The sequence below is a fragment of the Mustelus asterias genome, chromosome 16, assembly GCF_964213995.1.
Source record: "Mustelus asterias chromosome 16, sMusAst1.hap1.1, whole genome shotgun sequence".
Lineage (NCBI taxonomy): Eukaryota > Metazoa > Chordata > Chondrichthyes > Carcharhiniformes > Triakidae > Mustelus > Mustelus asterias.
In genome coordinates, this window is record NC_135816.1 from 93,024,950 (window position 1) to 93,045,323 (window position 20,374).

Here is a 20,374-nt window from a genome sequence, read left to right on the forward strand (position 1 = left end):
CCTATCGAATTCTCTACCATGGACGGCTGTTTAGATTAAGTCACTGAACATCTTTAAGGAGGGATTTCCAGAATTCTGGATGCAAAAGGTGTGATAGGGTATGGGGAGAGCATTATAGTATCACATTGCGTTAACCAATCAGCCATGATTATAACAAATGGCGGAATAGACTCAAAGGATAGAATCGCCTATCCCTACTCCGATGCTCTATCTTTCTATCTTCGGAAGTTGGATACAATATGATTTCTACTGCTGGAAAGTTTTCGGTTCTTTTCATCATTTTAGAAACTTTTTTATTGATACAATGGGATATTGCACGATGATTTTAAACTGTTCCCTGAACCTAGTCTGTGTCACTGCATAAATGCAAGTATTTGTGCAGCAACTTAGGAGTTGGAGCATGAATCCAAGTTCTACTACATAAGTATGTAGAAACACTGAATGAAACCCAAAATACCACATTCGGTGCCATAGAGAATACAGAAGAAACATTGCCCATAGGAGGATGAAGTTCCCTGAAATAGCAAACAGTAAAATAATGGATTTCCTTCGGCTATCCATTTCCTGATCTCTGGAATTTCCACCTTTGCTGTGATCACGGAGTCTCCTTCGAGATCGGCTGGCAACTAATATCTGTCTGACTGTCACTACATTGAGTAACAGAATCAGGACAAATGGGACACACGGTGTAAGAATAAAATGAAGGAGCTCAATCATTCCCCAAACCGCCGATTGACGGACAAATTCAGGCGCAGAGCAAAACCAGGGTCTGTTCTGAAGCCAATACTGACCTGTTAACATAAAATACCAGGTGATGTCCTTTAGGCAGAACGATGCAGTGACTGTGCAGAGAACAATAAGAGCCGTTTTTTCGGTGCAATATTTTGTTTTAAATTTCTGACAACAAATTGCCACAAATCGATCAAATGTGAACATGACAGTGAACCAGACTGAACAGTCTGTCGTTGCAAAAAGCACAGCAGCATGAATATTACACACAGGGATAAACTGTACAAAAAGAAACTGTCGATGATAAGCAATTGGAATCTGCCTCAAAATTAGATCGATGATAATAACTAGTAGGTCGGTCACTGCCATGGCCAACAGGTAACGCGTGACACATTTGGAGAGACCACAATTTCCTCGAGACAAGATAGTAATCGTCATCAAGTTAACTGTAATAAGAAAAGAAAGAGCAGCTGGGTCATAGAGGCTGGGACCAAATTTACCGCATGACTGAATATTTATTGCGACTTATAAACCGGACAGTTTATCTAATGATACACTGAAATGATTGCCACAGTCATATACATATACAGCACATGAGAAGGCCCTTCGGCCCATCGCATCGAAGCCTGTCAAAGACAAACCACCTACTATTCTAAACCCATTTTCCAGTTCTTGGTCAATGGCAGCACTAGTTTACATCTAAATACTTCCTAAATATTATGAGGGTATCTGCCTCCACATTCCCTTCAGGCCGTGAGTTCCATGTTCTCACCGCCCTTTGGGTAAGTAAATTATTTCCACATATCACTCCAAACCTCCTGCCTCTTATGTTAAGTCTATGTCTCCTATTTATTGGTCCCTCTACCACGGAGAAGTGTTTCTTCCTGTCTACTCTATTTATGCCCTTCGTAATGTTCTGCATATCAATCATGCCGCTCCTCTTTCTTCTTTGCCCTAAGGAAAGCAACCTCATCCTATCCAATCTCTCTTCATAAATAAAAGTCTCCACCTCAGGAAACATCCTGGTAAATTTCCTCTGCACGTTTTCCAATGATATCACATCCCTTGTGCAATATGGTTTCCAGAAATGCACGCAATGCTCGATATGTGGTCGAACCAACGTTTTATAAAGGTCTATAACATCCCTGCTCTTAGACTCAATGCCTCGGCTATTAAATGCAAGTATACAATATGCCTTATTAAACACGTTATCCACTGATTGTGCTACCTTAAAGAGCCTCAACCTAAGACGAGATCACGCACAGCTTTATGGGTTCAAATAAATTCTGCTGGACAGCTGATGATTAAGAGGTGAGTGGGGGGTGATTAAAACTGAGTCAACCGATTCTGAAATAGAATTGAAAAGTTGCCAAAGCTACCAGCGGATATTAATTTCCCATTGAACTTGTGTATATTTCATAGAGCCATGGAGTCATAACAGCATACAAGGAGAAACCTAGCCTAGAATATTCATTTTGTTCTCTGTAGTACAATGCAATCTGTTCAATGTCCCACTTCTGTCTCTGTACTTAATGTGCTTAGTTAACTCAAATATCTGTCGAATTTTCTTTTTAAATCCTTGTTATTCTCTGCAATTATTTTGTATACCTTCAACAGCTCTCCACTCGGTCTCATTTGTTGCATAGAAAAGGAGACCAGCTGCTCCAAAATATTAATGTCGCTACAATTCCATATTCCTACAGCGATGCTGGTAAATCTTTCCTGCATCGTATCAAATGCCCTCACATTCTGGAGAACAACCAGGATGGACCAGATACTCTAGCCATGGCCCACCACGTGCTTTCAAAGTTACAGAGTTAATTCCATGTTATTTTACATGATACCTCTACTTACGTGGAAGAAAACATATACAGTTTGCCAACTGTTGTCTTAGCATATCTTGCACGCTTTAAATAGCCCTCGTTTCGTTTGACATTGGACGCCCTTCATAAATATGCCATTGTAACTGTATGTCATTTCCCTAAGCATTCCCCTAAAATTCATCATCCCTCCTTTATTTATTCTGAACTATTTCGGCCATCTTTTGCGCTTTTGATGGGCATCTAAGCTGAGGCAATCGTTTGATGTGCAAGGTCTTCAAAATTTAATCAGGCAGAAAGCAAAGTAGTGTTAAGGCCAAAATCATATCAAACATTAGAGGCTTGAGGGTTCGTACAGTCCACTTCTGCTCCTCTATTTTTTGTGATCTGATGATCCCATTCAAGAATATTATTACTTTCTTCATTGACAGCGATGCCTCCCAGTTTAATATCAAAGCTAAAGCTGATAATTTGATTTTCCGGGGTGCAATTATGTCAAATAGGCGATCATGAAGTACATTGCCATGTATTTTTATCAAAAATAAATTGAGTCAACCTCCTCCACGTTCGTGTCAATCTGCTCGTCCCGATCATAACTCAGAAACCAGGTCTTGTGTGCCAGAACCATCCCACATTCCTGCTCATCAATATCCAGTGAATTTGTTTCAGGTAGAGTCAACTCATGCTCAAGCACACTGCAATGCCCATTTGCCGCGGAATGCCGATATATCAGCTAAAATCCCTGCACCTCAACTCTGGATTTGTATGCAGAAAACATGTTGAAAACTCTTGATGATACATTAGCAACTGTGAGGTGGTGCGACAGAAACCGTTCCGATTTTCCACTACTATCTCTTTCAACTGAGGGAATAACCCAAGGTTACCACGCTTAATCATTGTCCTGTGGGATTGATTAGCATGGAAGAATCAGTCCAGGCTCTCTTCCCTGACAATTTCACAAAAAATACACTTATTTAGTTTTTGAAAATCAACCCGAGTTCATATTTCAGGTTGCTCTATATGGATCCGGGGTTAAAATGAACAAAGCAGTGCAAGTAAATCTTCTTCGTTATCATCAAGAGGAACGTGTTCCCTATATGAGAACCTGACCAGGACATTGCGCATAATCCTTGCCACCACTAGCTGTTAACTCACGGCTAGTGTTTGGGAAAATGTTCAAGTTTCAGTTGCTGATCAACCAACGTGACCCTGATTAGAGTTAGGGTGTCAGACTCATGGTGTTCCCCTGTTCATTACACAATGCACTGGCTTCTATTGAGAGAATCTACCAATGTTGCTGATTCTGCTCATCTCATCCCATACAGACCATAATATAAGCTGATAGAGATAGTCCACATTTTTACCTCAAAAAATTACCCAGTCAATCTGGTTGGGAGGGGGAGAATATCCAGGTTCCTTCTCCTGATCAGTACTCAGTTGATGTTCTTTTTTTCAGGTGCAATCAACCCGGTTCTTGTTATTGATTCTTACTTTTGTTGGAAGAGAATGGCCCCAGCTCAGATCGTTGCTATAATCAATCTATTTACGATGTCTCATCAATTATCATGGCCTTTCGTTTGAGTGGAGGAATAATCCCTCGCTCGTTGATGCTCGTAATCATTACCTGAACAGCAATACTGATGCTGAGTTGCAGGGTGGTGGTTGCAGGAGAACATGACCCCGGCTTCGTTTCTGCAACTAGCGATTTGGGATATGGCAGTTTTGACAGAAACGGTATCTTCCCTGATAATTGGCAGTAGCCCAATGTTAAAGTAGGGAAAGCCTGCTGTTCATTACTTCATGAATCTCAATTATGGTGGGGCATTCAGCCCACGTTGCTATACCTGTCCTTGCCCAACGACCATGAGGCATTAGGTAGGAAGCAGCCGCGACTCCGCTCTTCATTACTTGTAACTTTCCCTGATAATTAAATATTTATCGAGTTAACAGATTGGTCTGTCCTGTTACGACATGTAGTTCCTTAAAATTACCCATTGAATATTTTAGCGTGATCTCTGAGAAACTGAATAACATAAGAGTCCTACTGCAATATTTGTTCTCATTCAGAGATAATTCTACACGTTTGTAAAAAGTGAAGTGTTGTCAAATATAAACGCAAACCATTTTTTGATAATTCAGTTATATTAACTTATATATATATTTCAATAAAGAAAGGAAAACATATGAAACATTTAATTGTTGAGTTTTTGCTTTTGAGAGATTTGGTCACTTCAGACTACAGCATGGAATTCCATTACTTCAAATGGATTAGAAAGGAATACTGTGAAACATCAGTGGAGTACTGAAAAATTATAGTAAGCTTAATTATGAAACTATACTTTATGCAATTATGAAATGAAAGCGTGTAACAACGAAACAGACGTGAACCCGAACGGTGGAAAGCGAAATGAACTCTTAGAGATGGAATTTGAGTCATTATTGTGAAATGTAAAAAAAAATCTAACTATACATATCTGTGCAGGTCGGTACCTAAATCAAACTATGTAATCGATCTTAATTCTGATTTCTGCGTTGGAGAATTGAGGAATCGTCAATTTTGAAAAGTGACATCTGCTGGGGCAATTGGTACACGTCAGGAAGCATCATTTCTCGCACGCAGAAAAAAATAGATAGACGACGATGCAATAATCAAGGAAGGTATAAACAACGAACCAGAGCAAAATAAATTTGGCATATGAAAGCAACAACCAGATCTTCTGTCGTAAATTGATGATCACAGTAATATAGTGTAACACTGCCAGTACAAATATAAATATAGATAGTGACCTGGAACAGCAGCAGCAGCGAGCAGCGGATAGTAAATCGCTTGAACTTTAATGAGGAATCTTGTGATAGGCTCATCTAATTGTAAGCTCTTTTCCATTCTGCACCTCTATGTGGAGTTGTATAGCCGGTGTGCCGAAAGTGATACTTTCAATGACATTGTGAAATGACAGGTTGACGGGACCATTATTAATAGAAGAGGCTCATCCCCCAGTGACACAATTAGGATCAATGGGGAAGGAGATTAATTACAGTCATTGAACTAGCAGATTAATTTTAAACCCTTTCAATCAACATAAATTGAACCAGCTGTGAAATTAAGATGTTTGAACTGGGAATATAATCTTCAAATTGGCCTTTTGGTAGTGAAGTCTTGGTTGGCCAGAATGATACCTGAACTGCTGCAACAAAACATCGAAACTCAGCTGGATCTGACGTGAAATGTTGGACCTTCCAAAAAATATTGAAGCAATAACCATTGAGTTTTTGCTTATTCATCCCTAAAGATAACAAAGAACAAAGAAATTTAGAGCACAGGAACAGGGCCTTCGGCCCTCCAAGCCTACACCCACCATGCTGCCTGATTTAACTGAAACCCCCTACGCTTCCAGGGACCATATTCCTCTATTCCCATCTCATTCATGTACTTGTCAAGACGTCACTTAAAAGTGACTACCGTATCCGCTTCCACTACCTCCCCTGGCAACGGGTTCCAGGCACCCACCACACTCTGTGTAAAAATTCTGCCTCGTACATCTATTTTAAAACTTGCCCCTCGCACCTTAAACCTATGCCCCCTAGTAATTGACTCTTCCACCCTGGGAAAAAGCTTCTGACTACCCACTCTGTCCATGCCTCTCATAATCTTGTAGACGTCTACCAGGTCTCCCCTCAACCTCCGTCGCTCCAGTGAGAACAAACCAAGTTTCTCCAACCTCTCCTCATAGCTAATGCGCTCCATACCAGGCACCATCCTGGTAAAGCTAACGTAGAAAAATATTTAGTTGAGCAGAAAACTGAAGGCATATGGACATAGGAACTATATCCCAAAAGATGGATGTTATCAATACACCACAAACACAAACATTCCGAGCAGAGGCAGTAAATGTCTTATTTCGGCAACACCGTCCTCGCCACTGTCCCGTGTAAATGGACCCACATTGTTGGTAGATGATTGCACAATGTTCAGCAAAATTCACAGCTCCCCAGATACCGACGCAGCCCAAGCTCAAACACAACAAGATCTGGATAATGTCCAGGCTTGGCTGACAATTGGCAAGTGACATTCGCACAACACCAATGCCAGGCAATGACCATCACGAATATGAGAGACTCTAACCACTGTTCCTTGACATTCAATGGTGATACCATCACTGAATCCCCCGTTGGCAACACCCTTGGGGTTACCATTCACAAGAAACTCAACTGGACTCGCCACATAAACACAGCGGCTAGAAGAGCAGTTCAGAAGCTGGGAATACTGCGGCAAGTAACTCACTTCCTGACTCACCAAAACTTTTCCACCATCTAAAAAGCATAAGTCAGGAGAATGATGCAATAGTTCGCACTTCCCTGGATTCGTGCGGTTCCAAGAATACTCAGGAAGCTTTACACGATCCAAGACAAAGCAGCCCGCTTGATTGGCACCACATCCACAAACATCGACTTCCCCCACCACCGACGCTCTGTAGCAACAGTGTATACTATCAAGGATGCACTCACCAAAGATACTGAGACAGCACCTTCCAAACCCACGACCACTTCCATCTAGAAGGACAAGGGCAGCAGATAGATGGGAACACCACCACCTGCAAATTCTCCTCCAAGCCACTCATGGCCCTGACTTCGAAATATTTCGCCATTCCTTTGCAGTCGCTGGGTCAAAATCCTGGAATTCCCACCCTAACGACATTGTGCATCAACCCACAGCACATGGACTTCAGTGACTGAAGAAGGTGGCTCACCACCACCTTAGTAAGGGCAATTAGGGATGGGCAATAAGTGCTGGCCAGCCAGCGACGCCCATGTCCCTCGAATGAATTAAAAAATCTATGATACCAGAACCAGTGAATTGTCTCGCATTCGTCAATGAGAATAACATTTTGTATGCTAATGCTTTGTATGATGTCGGACCGTAGTCCAAAATATTACAGGCATAGCACTGCCACAGTGGTGTTTTATCAATACCAGGTTATTATCTCTGGCCTTGGTGGATCTGTTGGTAACCGATGCAACCCAGTCTAGCAGCGGGACATGTAGCATATAAATGTGCCCCGATCCATGGAAATAGGAACTGGTCAAAATGCAGCCTGATAAATTATGTCGCTGCAATATTCCATTCCGGGATTTGAATGGTTAATTCTATCAATTTACCAACTGTTGACCAGAAAGTTTGGACGTTAGGCCCACAGCTTAGAAGGATTCTCTGCAAGGGACAAGAGATTCAGAACAGACAGCTGATGTGGCACATATAATTCAGAACTTGGCCCGTGTACCAGAGAACCATTCGGGCACCATCAATAATATTATTGGGATAGGGAAGAATGTTTTGGATTCTGCAAATGGAAGCGATGTCTGCGAAACCTAGGGATAATCGGTGCTGAACAAGCACGGAAAAAAAACGAGATATATTAGTGATTGAATGGTCCCATTGTGGATTACAAATGAACATCCGTTTAATCTCTCAAGACATCCAAACAAGGGGTTCACCGGATGTCAACTACGCTTCTCTATCCAATTAATGTTGAATGTATTATGGAGACCAATATGTCAATCATCATTGTTTTAGCGTCATGGGGAGGCGATGGCCTAGTTGTACTGTCAATAGATTATGAATCCAAAAAAAACTCAGATAATGTTCTGGGCACCCGGGTTCGAATCCTTCCAAAACAGCTGCTGGAATTTGAATGCAATAAAGAAAAATGTAATTAAGAATCTACTGATGACCATGAAACCATCGCCGATTGTCAGGAAAAATAAACCCATCTGGTCCACAAATGCCCTTTAGGGAAGGAATTCTTCCCTACACAGTCTGACCTACATGTGACTCCAGACCCAAGAATTGACTGCCCTCTGAAATGGCCAAGCAAGCCACTCAGTTCAAGGGCAATTTGGCATGGGCAATAAATTTTGGCTTTGTCAGCGACGCCCACATCCCATTGACGAATAAAAGAAAAAATCTATTTCACCCATGCAAACACCTGCATGTTCTATAAAGCAAATAATTTTGGGGTAATTAGACGAAATCATGTCAAGTACTATAAGAATGCAGAAATGGAGGGAAACATGATTAGTACAGATCTAGATTGCTGCACATCCAATATACAAAACAGAATAGGCAAGGTGCGGAATCAATGTTACAGGTAATTGTGCAATGCAGGCTATGTGGGCTTCGAAAGAGCGACCCCACATTGCATGCTTGGGTGACGTGCGATATTGTATTATCACACGGCAGCTAAACATTTGAAATGGGAATATCGGTTATGCCCACTAACTGATCGGACAATACTAGTGCCAGCAAATGTAGGGAAGGTGGATTTAGTGGGAATATACAGGAGGCAAACAGTTGACCTACAAATCACAGAAAGTGTTAATGATCATTTGACGCAATACTTGAATGTGTACTGCTATGCAATCCCCTTCCTGTCGGTCCATTTGACAATGGCTCAAAATTAGACTCAAGGAATATTTAAAACATATCATGCAGTTCAACAACATGTTTGTATCATAGCGCGCATCATTAATCAGACGGACGCATCCACATGGTGGAATGAACTGTGGAACTGGGGTCCAAGCATATAAATATAACATGGATTCGCAGTATCGATCATATCCTACTCATTATCCAAAAGACAATTATTATGCAACGAACGTGTCTCATGTTCCGTATTAGAAAGGCACAGAAGAAGAGGTGATGGGGAATTAGATTTCGTAATTGGGTTAATAAGGTAAGGGACCATATGTCTGTAATACATGATTGGTTAATATGGACGGTTTGAGCACATCCCTTTACGCAACTAAGCTGGAAGCCTGGCCAGTGTCAATGGTGGCAGAGAATAAAGGAAAGAGTCGGCATCTGAGATTTGCCTACTATGGGTTAGGCCAAGGTTCAAAAGCCAGGATTGCTAGAGGGAAATAATGAGTATTGTTTATTGCAGCAATTCCAACAAGGACGGATAGCGATTCTGGCCTTATTAATGGAACTCTATGGAGATTAAACGTCTTCTCAGACATCCCGCCTCAGGGACTGGGGAATCTATATAAAGCTGTTGAAAAGTTTCAGCAAAATTCCACAATCAGGGGAAAAGAAGATGTTGGTACAAAGACTGCTTTCGCGGATGAATATCTAACTGGTGTGCCTTGTGACGGTTGTACCACCTCAAACTGGCAGTGCAGGTCCAAGTCTGGAAACATACCAGGAAGGCAGATTACTCTTGGAGCAGCAGTATGCCTGCCTCGCAGTTTTTTAAGTTGCGAAATGCAGATCTAAATTAGGCAATGCTGCAATTTAATGCGATATAGAAACATAGAAAATAGGTGCCGGATAGGCCATTCGGCCCTTCGAGCCTGCACCACCATTCAAAATGATCGTGGCTGATCATGCACTCTCAGTATCCCACTCTCGCTTTCTCTCCATACCCCTCTATCACTTTTGCCACAAGGGCTCGTCCAGCTACCTCTTGAACATATTTAACAGCTTTCTGTGGTAGAGGTTCAAAAGCTCCACAGGTTCAAAACTTACTGAATGAAGAAGCTCATCATCTTCTCAGTCCTGAATGGGTTACCACTTATTCTGACACTGTGACCTCTAGATCTGCCTTTTCTAACTCTGTATTCTTCACCAGACCCTAATGCCTTCCTTATCTCTGCAAACTCATGCAGTCACAAAAAGCCTCTTGTCTCCGTAACCCCTCCAGCTCAGAAAGTCATTGTAACGTTGCCCATCTTACGAAATTGCTTTCAGCAAATGGACCGTCACATTTACTGCAGCATACCACTGCCTGATGACTCAACACACATTTAGTCGGCATTAAAGTGATTTGGAATGCCATTTGCATTCTGAACAGTGTTACAGAAGAACACATTTTTCTTTCTTTTACAATGCAGTTATTTGTTACACAACTTTAAACAAAAGAGAGAATGAAAAGTTCAGTCATCTTTTAACAATTTATTTTGATTAGATAAATATAGAGGTAGAATTGAAACATAAAGTCACTTGTGAGACCAATCACCAAAGACATGGAAGAACAAGCAAAGCTTTCATTTCTGCATAAACGTCCTACCCATTACAAGGTGTTTGTGATAAATGTTTCATGATCACACTCAGGACCAGAACTAGAATACCATGAACAGTTCTTTGCACTTTAAGATATAGAGAATAAGATCACATCAATGACATACGGAGGTCTGGAAGGACCAAGCTAGAGGCCCAGGCTAGCCACACCGACGCCCGCCGACAGTAGCAAGGTTTGCAAGACATAACAGGCTACAAGATGGAGGCAAGTAAAATCGCCGGCTCCAACGCACCCATCCCTGATGAGCTCAATACTTTCTACGCCCGTTTTGAGCGAGAGGTCAGCGAGCATGCCCTCGACATTGGAAGCCCTGGATGAACCTATATCTGGGGTCATCATTGCAGATATCAGAGCAGCTTTCTTGAAGGTAAACCCACGGAAAGCAACTGGTCCTGATGGGGTACCCAGGCGTGCACTCAGATCCTGGGTGGATCAACTGACGGAGGTATTCACAGACATCTTCAACCTCCCTTTGCAACAATCTGACGTCCCTATCTGCTTCAAGATACAACCATCATCCCGATACCGAAGAAATACCAAGTAGGGTGCTTTAATGTCTATCGTCCGATGGCCCTGACAAAGATCACTATGAAGTTCTTCGAAAGGTTAGTCATGGCATGACTCAATTCAGCCTCCCGGACTACCTGGATCCACTGCAGTTTGCCTACCGCCGCAAAAGATCGCCATATCCCTGGCCCTGCACTCAACCCTGGAAGACCTAGAGAACAAGAAGACCTATGTCAGACTCCTATTTATTGACGACAGCTCAGCCTTCAACACTATTATTCCCACGAAACTCATCTCCAAATTCCGTGGCCTCGACCTCAGCACCTCCCTCTGCGTCTGGATCCTGAACTTCCTAACTCACAGACCACAACCAATAAGGATAGACACCTCCTCCACGATCATCCTCAACACCGGTGCCCCACAAGGCTGTGTTATCAGTCCCCTGCTATTCTCCTTATACATCCATGACTGTGCGGCCAAATCCCCCTCCAATTCGATTTTCAAGTTTGCTGACAACACCACCGTAGTGGGTCGGATCTCAAATAGTTTCGAGACAGAGTACAGGAATGAGATAGAGAATCTGGTAAACTGTACAATAATCTCTCCCTCAATGTCAACAAAACGAAGGAGCTTGTCATCGACTTCAGGAAGCGTTAAGTAGAACATGCCCCTATCTACATCAACGGGGACGAAGTTGAGAGCTTCAAGTTTTTAGGTGTCCAGATCACCAAAGACCTGCCCTGGTCCCCCCATGCCAACACTACAGTTAAGAAAGCCCACCAGCGCCTCTGCTTTCTCAGAAGACGAAGGAAATTTGGCATGTCAGCTACGACTCTCACCAACTTTTACAGATGCACGATAGAAAGCATTCCTTCTAGTTGTATCACAGCTTGGTGTGACTCCTGCTCTGCCCAAGGCCGCAAGGAACTACAATAGTCGTGAATGTAGCCCAATCCATCTCGCAAACCAGCCTCCCACCTACTGGCTCTGTCTACACTTCCCTCTGCCTCGGCAAAGCAGCCAGCATAATTAAGGACCCCACGCACCCTGGATATTCTCTCCACATTCTTTCTTCGGGAAAAAGATACAAAAGTCTGAGGTCACGTACCAACCGACTCAAGAACAGCTTCTTCCTTGCTGCTGCCAGACTTTTGACTGGACATACCTTGCATTAAGTTGATCTTTCTCTACACCCTAAGCATGACTGTAACACTACATTCTGCACTCTCTCGGTTCCTTCTCTATGAACGGTATGTTTTGTCTGTATAGCGCTTAAGAAACAATACTTTTCACATTTATGTTAATACATGTGACAATAATAAATCAAATAAAATCAAATCAATTCTATTAAATTAAGTGGCAGAGGTATAACATGAAATTTAACAATAATTGTCTCACCCAAACGCTGGAGAATATCAGAATCATAGAGTCAGTTCCTTGCATCGTATTATTGAAAATTCAACAGATCGATATTCATATCATGTAGCAACACAAGACAGGCATTATGCCAAATTCGTTTCATTTTTGACTGGAAAAAAACAAAATGTGCTCAATGCCTCATCTGTCGGGAATGTCAATAACTCTATAGTCCTACACTGCATCAGCTCACTGAATTGTATCAGCTTGTGGAGTGCTTTTAGTTTGAGGTGCCAGACTAATATGTGCCATTTACTTGAGATATCTTATTACAGGAACTGATGAATTAATTTACTTTCATCTCACGTTAATTTTTAGTGTGAATAGGTTAAGGATACCGTTAGTTTCAGGTAACCAATTAAGCTGAGTTCTAATAGATTAGGATGTTGTTTCAGTCAGAGGAGAAGAAGCAGTTTCATTGTCGGCATTGATAGCACAGTTGCTTTCTGAATTGGAGGGTGAACATCGACTGGTCGGAATGTTCGTGTTACTTGTGGCGACTGTAAATGAAATCACAGAATCCCAACACTACAGAAGAAAACTTTTCGGCCCACCGAGTCTGTTCCGATCCCAATCTCACCCAGGCCCTATACCCTGCTAATCGCCCTTACATTGGGACCATTTCCAGCATGACAATCAACTTAAGCCGCACATCTTTGGACTGTGGGGCGTAAGCAGAGCATCTGAAGGAAACCCACGCAGACACGGGGAGTACGTGCTAACTCCACGAAGACAGTGACCAAGGCCGGAATCGAACCTATGTCCCTAGTGCTGTGAGGCAGCAGTGCAACACTGCACCACCGTACTGCCCACAGCAAACGTTCAAATGGCTGCGATGTTTGAAGAGCTGGAACAATTAGAGCGTCTTTTTCAGCTGGGGAGCACATACCAGTTGAAAAGTGTGTGCCAGTCAGGGATTTTAGACGTTTCATTGCTAATTATGTTTCCATAGGCTGCTCGGTTTCATGCTCTTTATCAGTTCGAAGGTCCGCATCGATTGAAGGATCTGTTTCAATTCGGGTATTCTTTTGGTATTACGTTTCCTTGCTGTGTTAAGTTGAGATGCAAAATGCGCTTCTGGTGCATTAGTTTCTGATGCTATGTTAGATGAATTCCGCAATGCATGGATACAAACGATCAATTTTAATAGCTTAAAATACATTTAATCCCTTATAACCCCTAAAATGCAGAAATAAGTTATTCAGCCTATCGAATTTGCACCGATTCACCGAAAAAGCGTTTTACCTAAGCCCCTTGCCCACTGCTCTATCCCCGTAACCTCACGCTTTTACCGCCTAACCTACATCTCTGGACAGTAAGGGGCAACTTAGCATGGCCAATCCATCTAGCCTGAGCGAGAAAAGAGGGGCACCCGGAATAAACCCACACAGGTACAGGCAAAATTTACAGACAGTCATCCAAAAGCGGAATTGAACCCAGGTAGTGGCCCAAGGCTGGAATAGAACCCAGATCCCTGCTGCTGAGAGGCAGCAGTGCTAACCTCTGTGCCACCGTGACGCCACAATGCACCAAAAACTCCACTGTTAAAGGAACATCTGCATTTCAGATTGCAGAAAAAGAGCCCTGAAACAGGCAGGATACATTTAGAATTTCAAATATGAATGGTCACACTGGAGTGAAGGTCATATCATAGACAAGATACGATCTAGTGATGGGCTGGTTATATTTGAATGAACAACCTCATTTATGGGAGAAGACAGAGTCGACTTTATTATTACTATTATTAGTTAAAGTTGCTGGCATTGTACACTTTTATAATTGGCATTCTAAGTCGATTACAGAAATAGGTATATTCCATCCTAACACAGGCTGAGCTCAATGTCATAATCTGTTGCATCAATTTAAATAAAGACAAAAATGGTGCAACCTTAACCTGCCCTGGGGATTCGACAGGGTATAAATTAAATGCTTCAAATGGTTTAGAATTTAATGCAGAGAGGTTGGTTGCAACAGGAAGCAGCGAATCACTTCTCAGACAAAATGCATTATCCAAGTGACAGTATCCTGAAAATATACTACAATATTCTTTCTGCTCTTGGTGTGGTTGGTAAGTGACTGTGATGATTGAAGCACTTTAAACATGTTTAAGATCTGGTCTGTAGTTTTGGCCTGTGATTGCAAATGTTACATGTTGATCTAATTTTATTCCATTGCCTCAATTAATGCAACCTCTATTTGTAAATCAGAGGGTCATTGGATTGCTAAGCCATTGACATTTGGCATTGAGCGCCATTCGGCTCACTGATTCTAAATTGGCTACCATGGAACAGTATTATGTGCCATTCCCCTGTTTGATCCACATAACACACACGTTTACTTGCTTCAAATGCTTGCACAATTTCCTCCTGAAATGATTGATTGCACTTCCATCAGGCTCATGAGCAACAAATAACATGTCACTATCAGTCATTGTTAAAGAAAAATGTTCTACCTGGCATTGATCAAGTAGCTCTTGCTCAAAATGTTAAATACATATACCCTAGTCCTTGAGCCATTAGCTAATGAGAAGAGTTTCATGTTCTCTATCTAACCAAAGTCTATTATGACATGGAGCACCGCTATAAAATCAACCTTGATCTTCTTTTCGCTCCAAGGAGAACAATGCTGGTATTTCCAAACTAAACATACATCTATACTTACGACTAAAATCACCCATCCTGGAACAATCTCCAAAAACTGAATCCTTTGAAGGATCTTTACATATTTCATAACCCATAGTGACAAGAATTGGAAGCAATAGTTTAGTTAAGGACAAACCAGAGCTTTATAAATGTCCATCCAAATTTCCCTTTGTGAAGAACAGATCCATATCCATAACTGCCAATATCTTAGTGTTCCCTGGCAGCCCCAGAAACAGATGCACATGCAAGCCTTAGGTTCTCTTCACACACATATTTTGGAATTATATTATTATGTACATAGTGCCTCTCTGTATGGTTTCTAACAAAACGCAAGATCTCATGCATCTGTATTGAATTCTAACTTCCACTTGCGTTGATTCCGCTAACCTAACTTTACCTGTAGCAGGTGATTCGCATAAGCCTCACCGTTCGTCGTTCCTCCAATTTTGGTATCATCGACCACTTCTAAAATTTTACATGATATTCCAAAAGCCAAGTGAGTGATACATAACAAAAGAGCAGCTGTGCTCGGAGATACGCTGAGGAGACAACAATATCTATCGTCCTCAGGGCTAAAATCAGAATTCTAACACAATGACCCGTCAAGTTTATTTATTAGTGTCACAAGTAGGTTTACATTAACACTGCAACGAAGTTAATGTGAAAATCCCCGAGTCGCCACAGTCCGTCGCCTTTTCGAGTACACTGAAGGAGAATTTAGCATGATCAACGCACCTAACTAGCACGTCTTTCAGATCGTGGCAGGAAACCAGAGCACCCAAGGAAATTCACGCCGACATGGGAGAACATATAGATTCTGCACAGCCAGTGACCCAAGCCGGGAATTAAACGCTGCTCGTTGGCGCTGTGAGGTAGTAATCCTAACCACTGTGCCACCAACCTGCTTTCTGTCCTAAACCCATTTCCTTAACTTAAATACTGTCACTACGATTTCATAAGATTCAATTTTGAAATTCCAACTATTTTTTCCATACTCAACCATTTTGCTTTTAATACTGAATTGCTGTCCTAACTGTCTTAATGCAGGAAATGCTTGATTTGTTCATTTGCAGTCTGCTTTCCTTTCTCTCATAGTTAATTTACTGGCGATTGTGATACTATCCCGGGGAAAGTGCGGCCTCTCCACTTGCACCAATTACTACTTGGTGGCCATGGCTGTGGCAGATCTTCTATTCATTATCACTGATGTCGTTCTGTGGAAGGTTGTCTATTATTATTTCCCGCAGAGTTTCTTTTACATCACACCTGTGTGCAGTTGTATTAATGTGCTGCGTCATGCCGCCACAGATTGTTCTGTCTGGTTCACCATCACTTTCACTTTTGACCGATTTGTAGCCATTTGTTGCCAGAAGTTAAAGACAAAGTATTGCACTGAGAAAACTGCAGTTGTGGTTTTGGCAACAACCTGCACTCTGCTCTGTTTGAAAAACATACCTTTCTACTTTGCGATAGAACCTGCCGAATTAATTGATAATGTGCCGTGGTCCTGTTATATTAAGCCAATTTATTACACAGCACCGGAATGGATAGGATTTGACTGGATCGATACGGTTTTAACTCCATTACTGCCATTCACTTTGGTGATGTTGCTCAACGCTCTGACCGTCAGGCATATTTTAGTGGCAAGTCGAGTCCGCAAGAACTTGAGGGGTCAGAACGATAGAAACAATCACAATGATCCAGAGATGGAGGGCAGAAGGAAATCTGTAATTTTACTTTTCACCATATCCGGCAGTTTTATATTTCTATGGCTAGTGTATGTTTTACATTTCTTATATTATACCATTAAAGGAGTAAACGCTAGGGATTACAGCACGTCTGAATTCATATTTGGACAAGTTGGATTTATGCTGCAGAATTTAAGTTGCTGCACAAATACATTTATTTATGGGGCGACTCAGTCAAAATTTAGAGAACAGCTCATGGGTGCGGTGAAATATCCAGTTACAACAATGATTCAATTAATTAATAAACAAAACAAATGAGAAAACCCAGCAATGGATTTCTATGTGTTCACTCTATTAACTTAATGCTTATCCCAGAACTTCAAATCAAGACAGAAAAAGAAGTGCACACTGGAAAATAAATGGTGACTGGGTGTTCGAACCGTAAGGGTAGAACAGTAGATTCAGCGTGCCCGGTGCAGGGAGCGGGTGGTGGGGGGAGGGGGGGGGGGAGGGGGCGGGGGGGGGGAAACGAGCATTTTCTCCCGCCAACATTCACTTCAATTCTCAGCTCCTCAGATCTGCTAATCGACGAATACAATTGTACATTCGGAAGTCAAAATCTGCAAATGCTTGCAATATCAATGTATCAATAGATTTTTGGCACAAATTATTGGACACATCACTCTTCAAGTCCCCCCACCAATTTACCAAAGTCTTTCTGTCTCTCTCTCTCTCCCCCCAGCCCTCTCCCCATTTTCCTCACTCTATCTTTGAATCTGATGGTGAGAGGTTCAGGTGGGATTTCTTAGAACCAGCCCACCGAAGAGTCTTGGGCTAGGACATAGAAACCACGTCGACCGAATGAGTCCGGGTCTGACCCCAAAGCTAACAACCCCAGAGCCTTAGTTTTGGACTGATTTGAAAAATCTAATATAGTACTTCCCTATTCCGCACATGAGCCGGTTGTGTAAATGGTCCATTTTCTTCAGATGCAAGACATTTCCCACCATAAAATAGTTATTTTCCTCATTGGAATTTGGGAAATAGAAGCAGGAATATACTATTCGGCCCTCGAACCTGCTTGGTTAGTTCAGAAGATCATTTTTGATGATCTATCTCAATGTCACTACCCCACAAAATCATGATATTGCTTCGTGCGTTTAATATCTCATATGTATGTATCTTTGCGAGGATTTTACTCAATGACTGCGAGGCATGAATTAAGGAAGACGGAACAGAAAAATAATGGGTTATTGCTTGGTTTCAATCCTGCTGCTGATGGATGCTCACATGTTGCTGATGGCGCTGTTATGTAGAAATGAAATTGCGATAACGGTCAACAAACTTGTAAAAGTAGGGGCTACTGGGATACTTGACAGATTCTTAAGATGCCTTTTTAGGATTAACAATGATAGCAGTTAGAAAGGCGACAGGTTTCAGTCCCTCCATGTTAGACACTTGACGATGCATTAGCTGTTCTTGAGTTTTTATTCTCTTGAAAAGCTCAACTGTATCATTAACGCAGTTAGACATGTATGGGAAGTCAACCTACCCTGTACTTCTTTGGAGTGGGAAACAAAACGGAGCACCTGCAGAAAGACCAGGCAGGCACGGGGAGAATGTATAACTTCCACAGAGATTGTCGCCGGAGGCCGGAATTGAACTCGAGTTCGTGGCGCTGTGCGGCCACCTTGCCGCACCCACAATGCGGGTGACTCATTCTGAGATGCAGTCTTTGCGTATTAATTTGCCGAATCTCCGATTTAGCTCATTGGGATGATTTCTCCAGTGATGGGTTTGTCTTATGAGCTGAGGTTGAGAAGGCTGGGACTAAACTTACTGGTGTTTAGAAGGAGTGCCCATCTTATTGAAAACCATATAATTATCAGCTGGATTGATAGGGTAGATACTGACAAGATGATTCCTCTCATGGGAGAAAGTGGAACTAGGGGCCGCTGTCTTAAAAAGCCATCCATTTAAAATTCAGAGGTGGAGGAATTTCTCTCAAAAGTATTTTTTTGGAATTTGCTATTATGGAGAGCAGTGGATTAATCCAGCCTTCAACGTTATGTTAGATTATTGGTTGACAACGGCACCAACGATCTTACAAAATACACAGGAATATGGAGATTGGTCCAAATGTCAGACACTGGGATTTTTTAATCACAAGAACAGAGCTGGAGCTTCACCATCACCGATCTCATTTGCATGCTTTCTGCATAGGCAGCAGCCCTCTTCATACTGTGCACACACCGCCTCCTCCCGGCCAAGAGCAAATACTTGGAAGGACAGGAACGGGTGGACTGGAGTCATCAAATTTTCTCAGGAAAGATAAAGCGAGGAAGTGGTGGAGAGGAAATCAGGAAGAAAATACATGGAATTGGAATTGGGAGTATTATCGCGGAGGACAGGTGAATTGAGAATCGGAAATGAAAATTTGCGGTAGAAGATGATGGATAATAAGGAAGGTTAGTGGGTTAATGGGAGAGGGCACGGGGTAGAAAGTGGGAGGGGTGGTGAAATTGGGATGTGGATAATTGGAAAGGGCAGATAGGGAGTCGTGTGAGAGGTGAGTGGATATGAGAAGCTTAGATAGCGAATGGTTAATGAGCAAATCGAGAGGATGGGAACGGGCAGGGGAATAATATGTTGGACCTGGGAAATGGGGGAATTCAAATGCTGAATGGAGGACGCACAAAAGGAATAGGGAAGCATGTGAGGGGGAATCGAAATATTTCGGAGAAGGATTGCGTTGATGAGAATTTGGGGAGATGTATATGATTACTGGGGATAGAAGTGGGAACAAATGAGTGAGAAATGTTTTTATTGAGAATGGGAGGGTCGACATAGACGGGGAGGAGGTCGCGAAGGGGTGAGTGAGTGGAACAATAATATGGGAAAGTGGTGCAAGGATAGGAAATGGGAAAGAAGGAGAAAATGAGCTGAAGAGAATGGGGAAGCTGTGATGGTGAAAAGAGGCACGAGAAGGGTCAAAGTTGGAACATGGTAACTGTGGACGAGGGCGAGGGAAATGCAGAATGTTGCAGGTGCAGAGTACTAAATGATGGTGTCGTGTGGGAGCCTGGGGCATGCAGAATGATAGGAGTGAAAAGGGAAGAAATAATGGAGAAATGGGAGAGAATACAAGATGGGCAGAAGAGGAGGGGAACGGGAGAATCCAGGAATGGGTGGGGAGAATGTGACGTTGAATTAATGGAAAGAGGCAGTGGAGAATATGCAAGGGGAAGAATGATGTTTGGGGAGAACTAAAGCGGACATTGTGGAAAGGGTAAATGACGGACGTGGTTGTTAATGGTGGAATGCTCAAGGCTGAGAATGTCAAAGACACAATTTTGTGTGGGGGAGAACGTGGAAAATCGGGAACAAAACACAGTGAAGGAAGACGATGGAGGTGTTAGAATTGGTGAGACGGAGAAGGTTCTCGTTCATTTGTTAGTGTCGGAAGTAAGCTTACATTAACACTGTGAAAATTT

General features: G+C 42.3%; 1 protein-coding gene across 1 annotated transcript in view; it reads right to left on the reverse strand.

Annotated features, from left to right (window-relative positions):
* Positions 1 to 713: 713 nt before the first annotated feature.
* LOC144505396 (NACHT, LRR and PYD domains-containing protein 3-like) overlaps positions 714 to 20,374 on the reverse strand; it is a 38,792-nt gene continuing 19,131 nt past the window's right edge. The window contains 4 exon segments of the mRNA XM_078231507.1: positions 714 to 791; positions 2,338 to 2,478; positions 5,727 to 5,833; positions 6,844 to 6,860. Coding sequence (XP_078087633.1) covers positions 714 to 791; positions 2,338 to 2,478; positions 5,727 to 5,833; positions 6,844 to 6,860 — 343 coding nt within the window.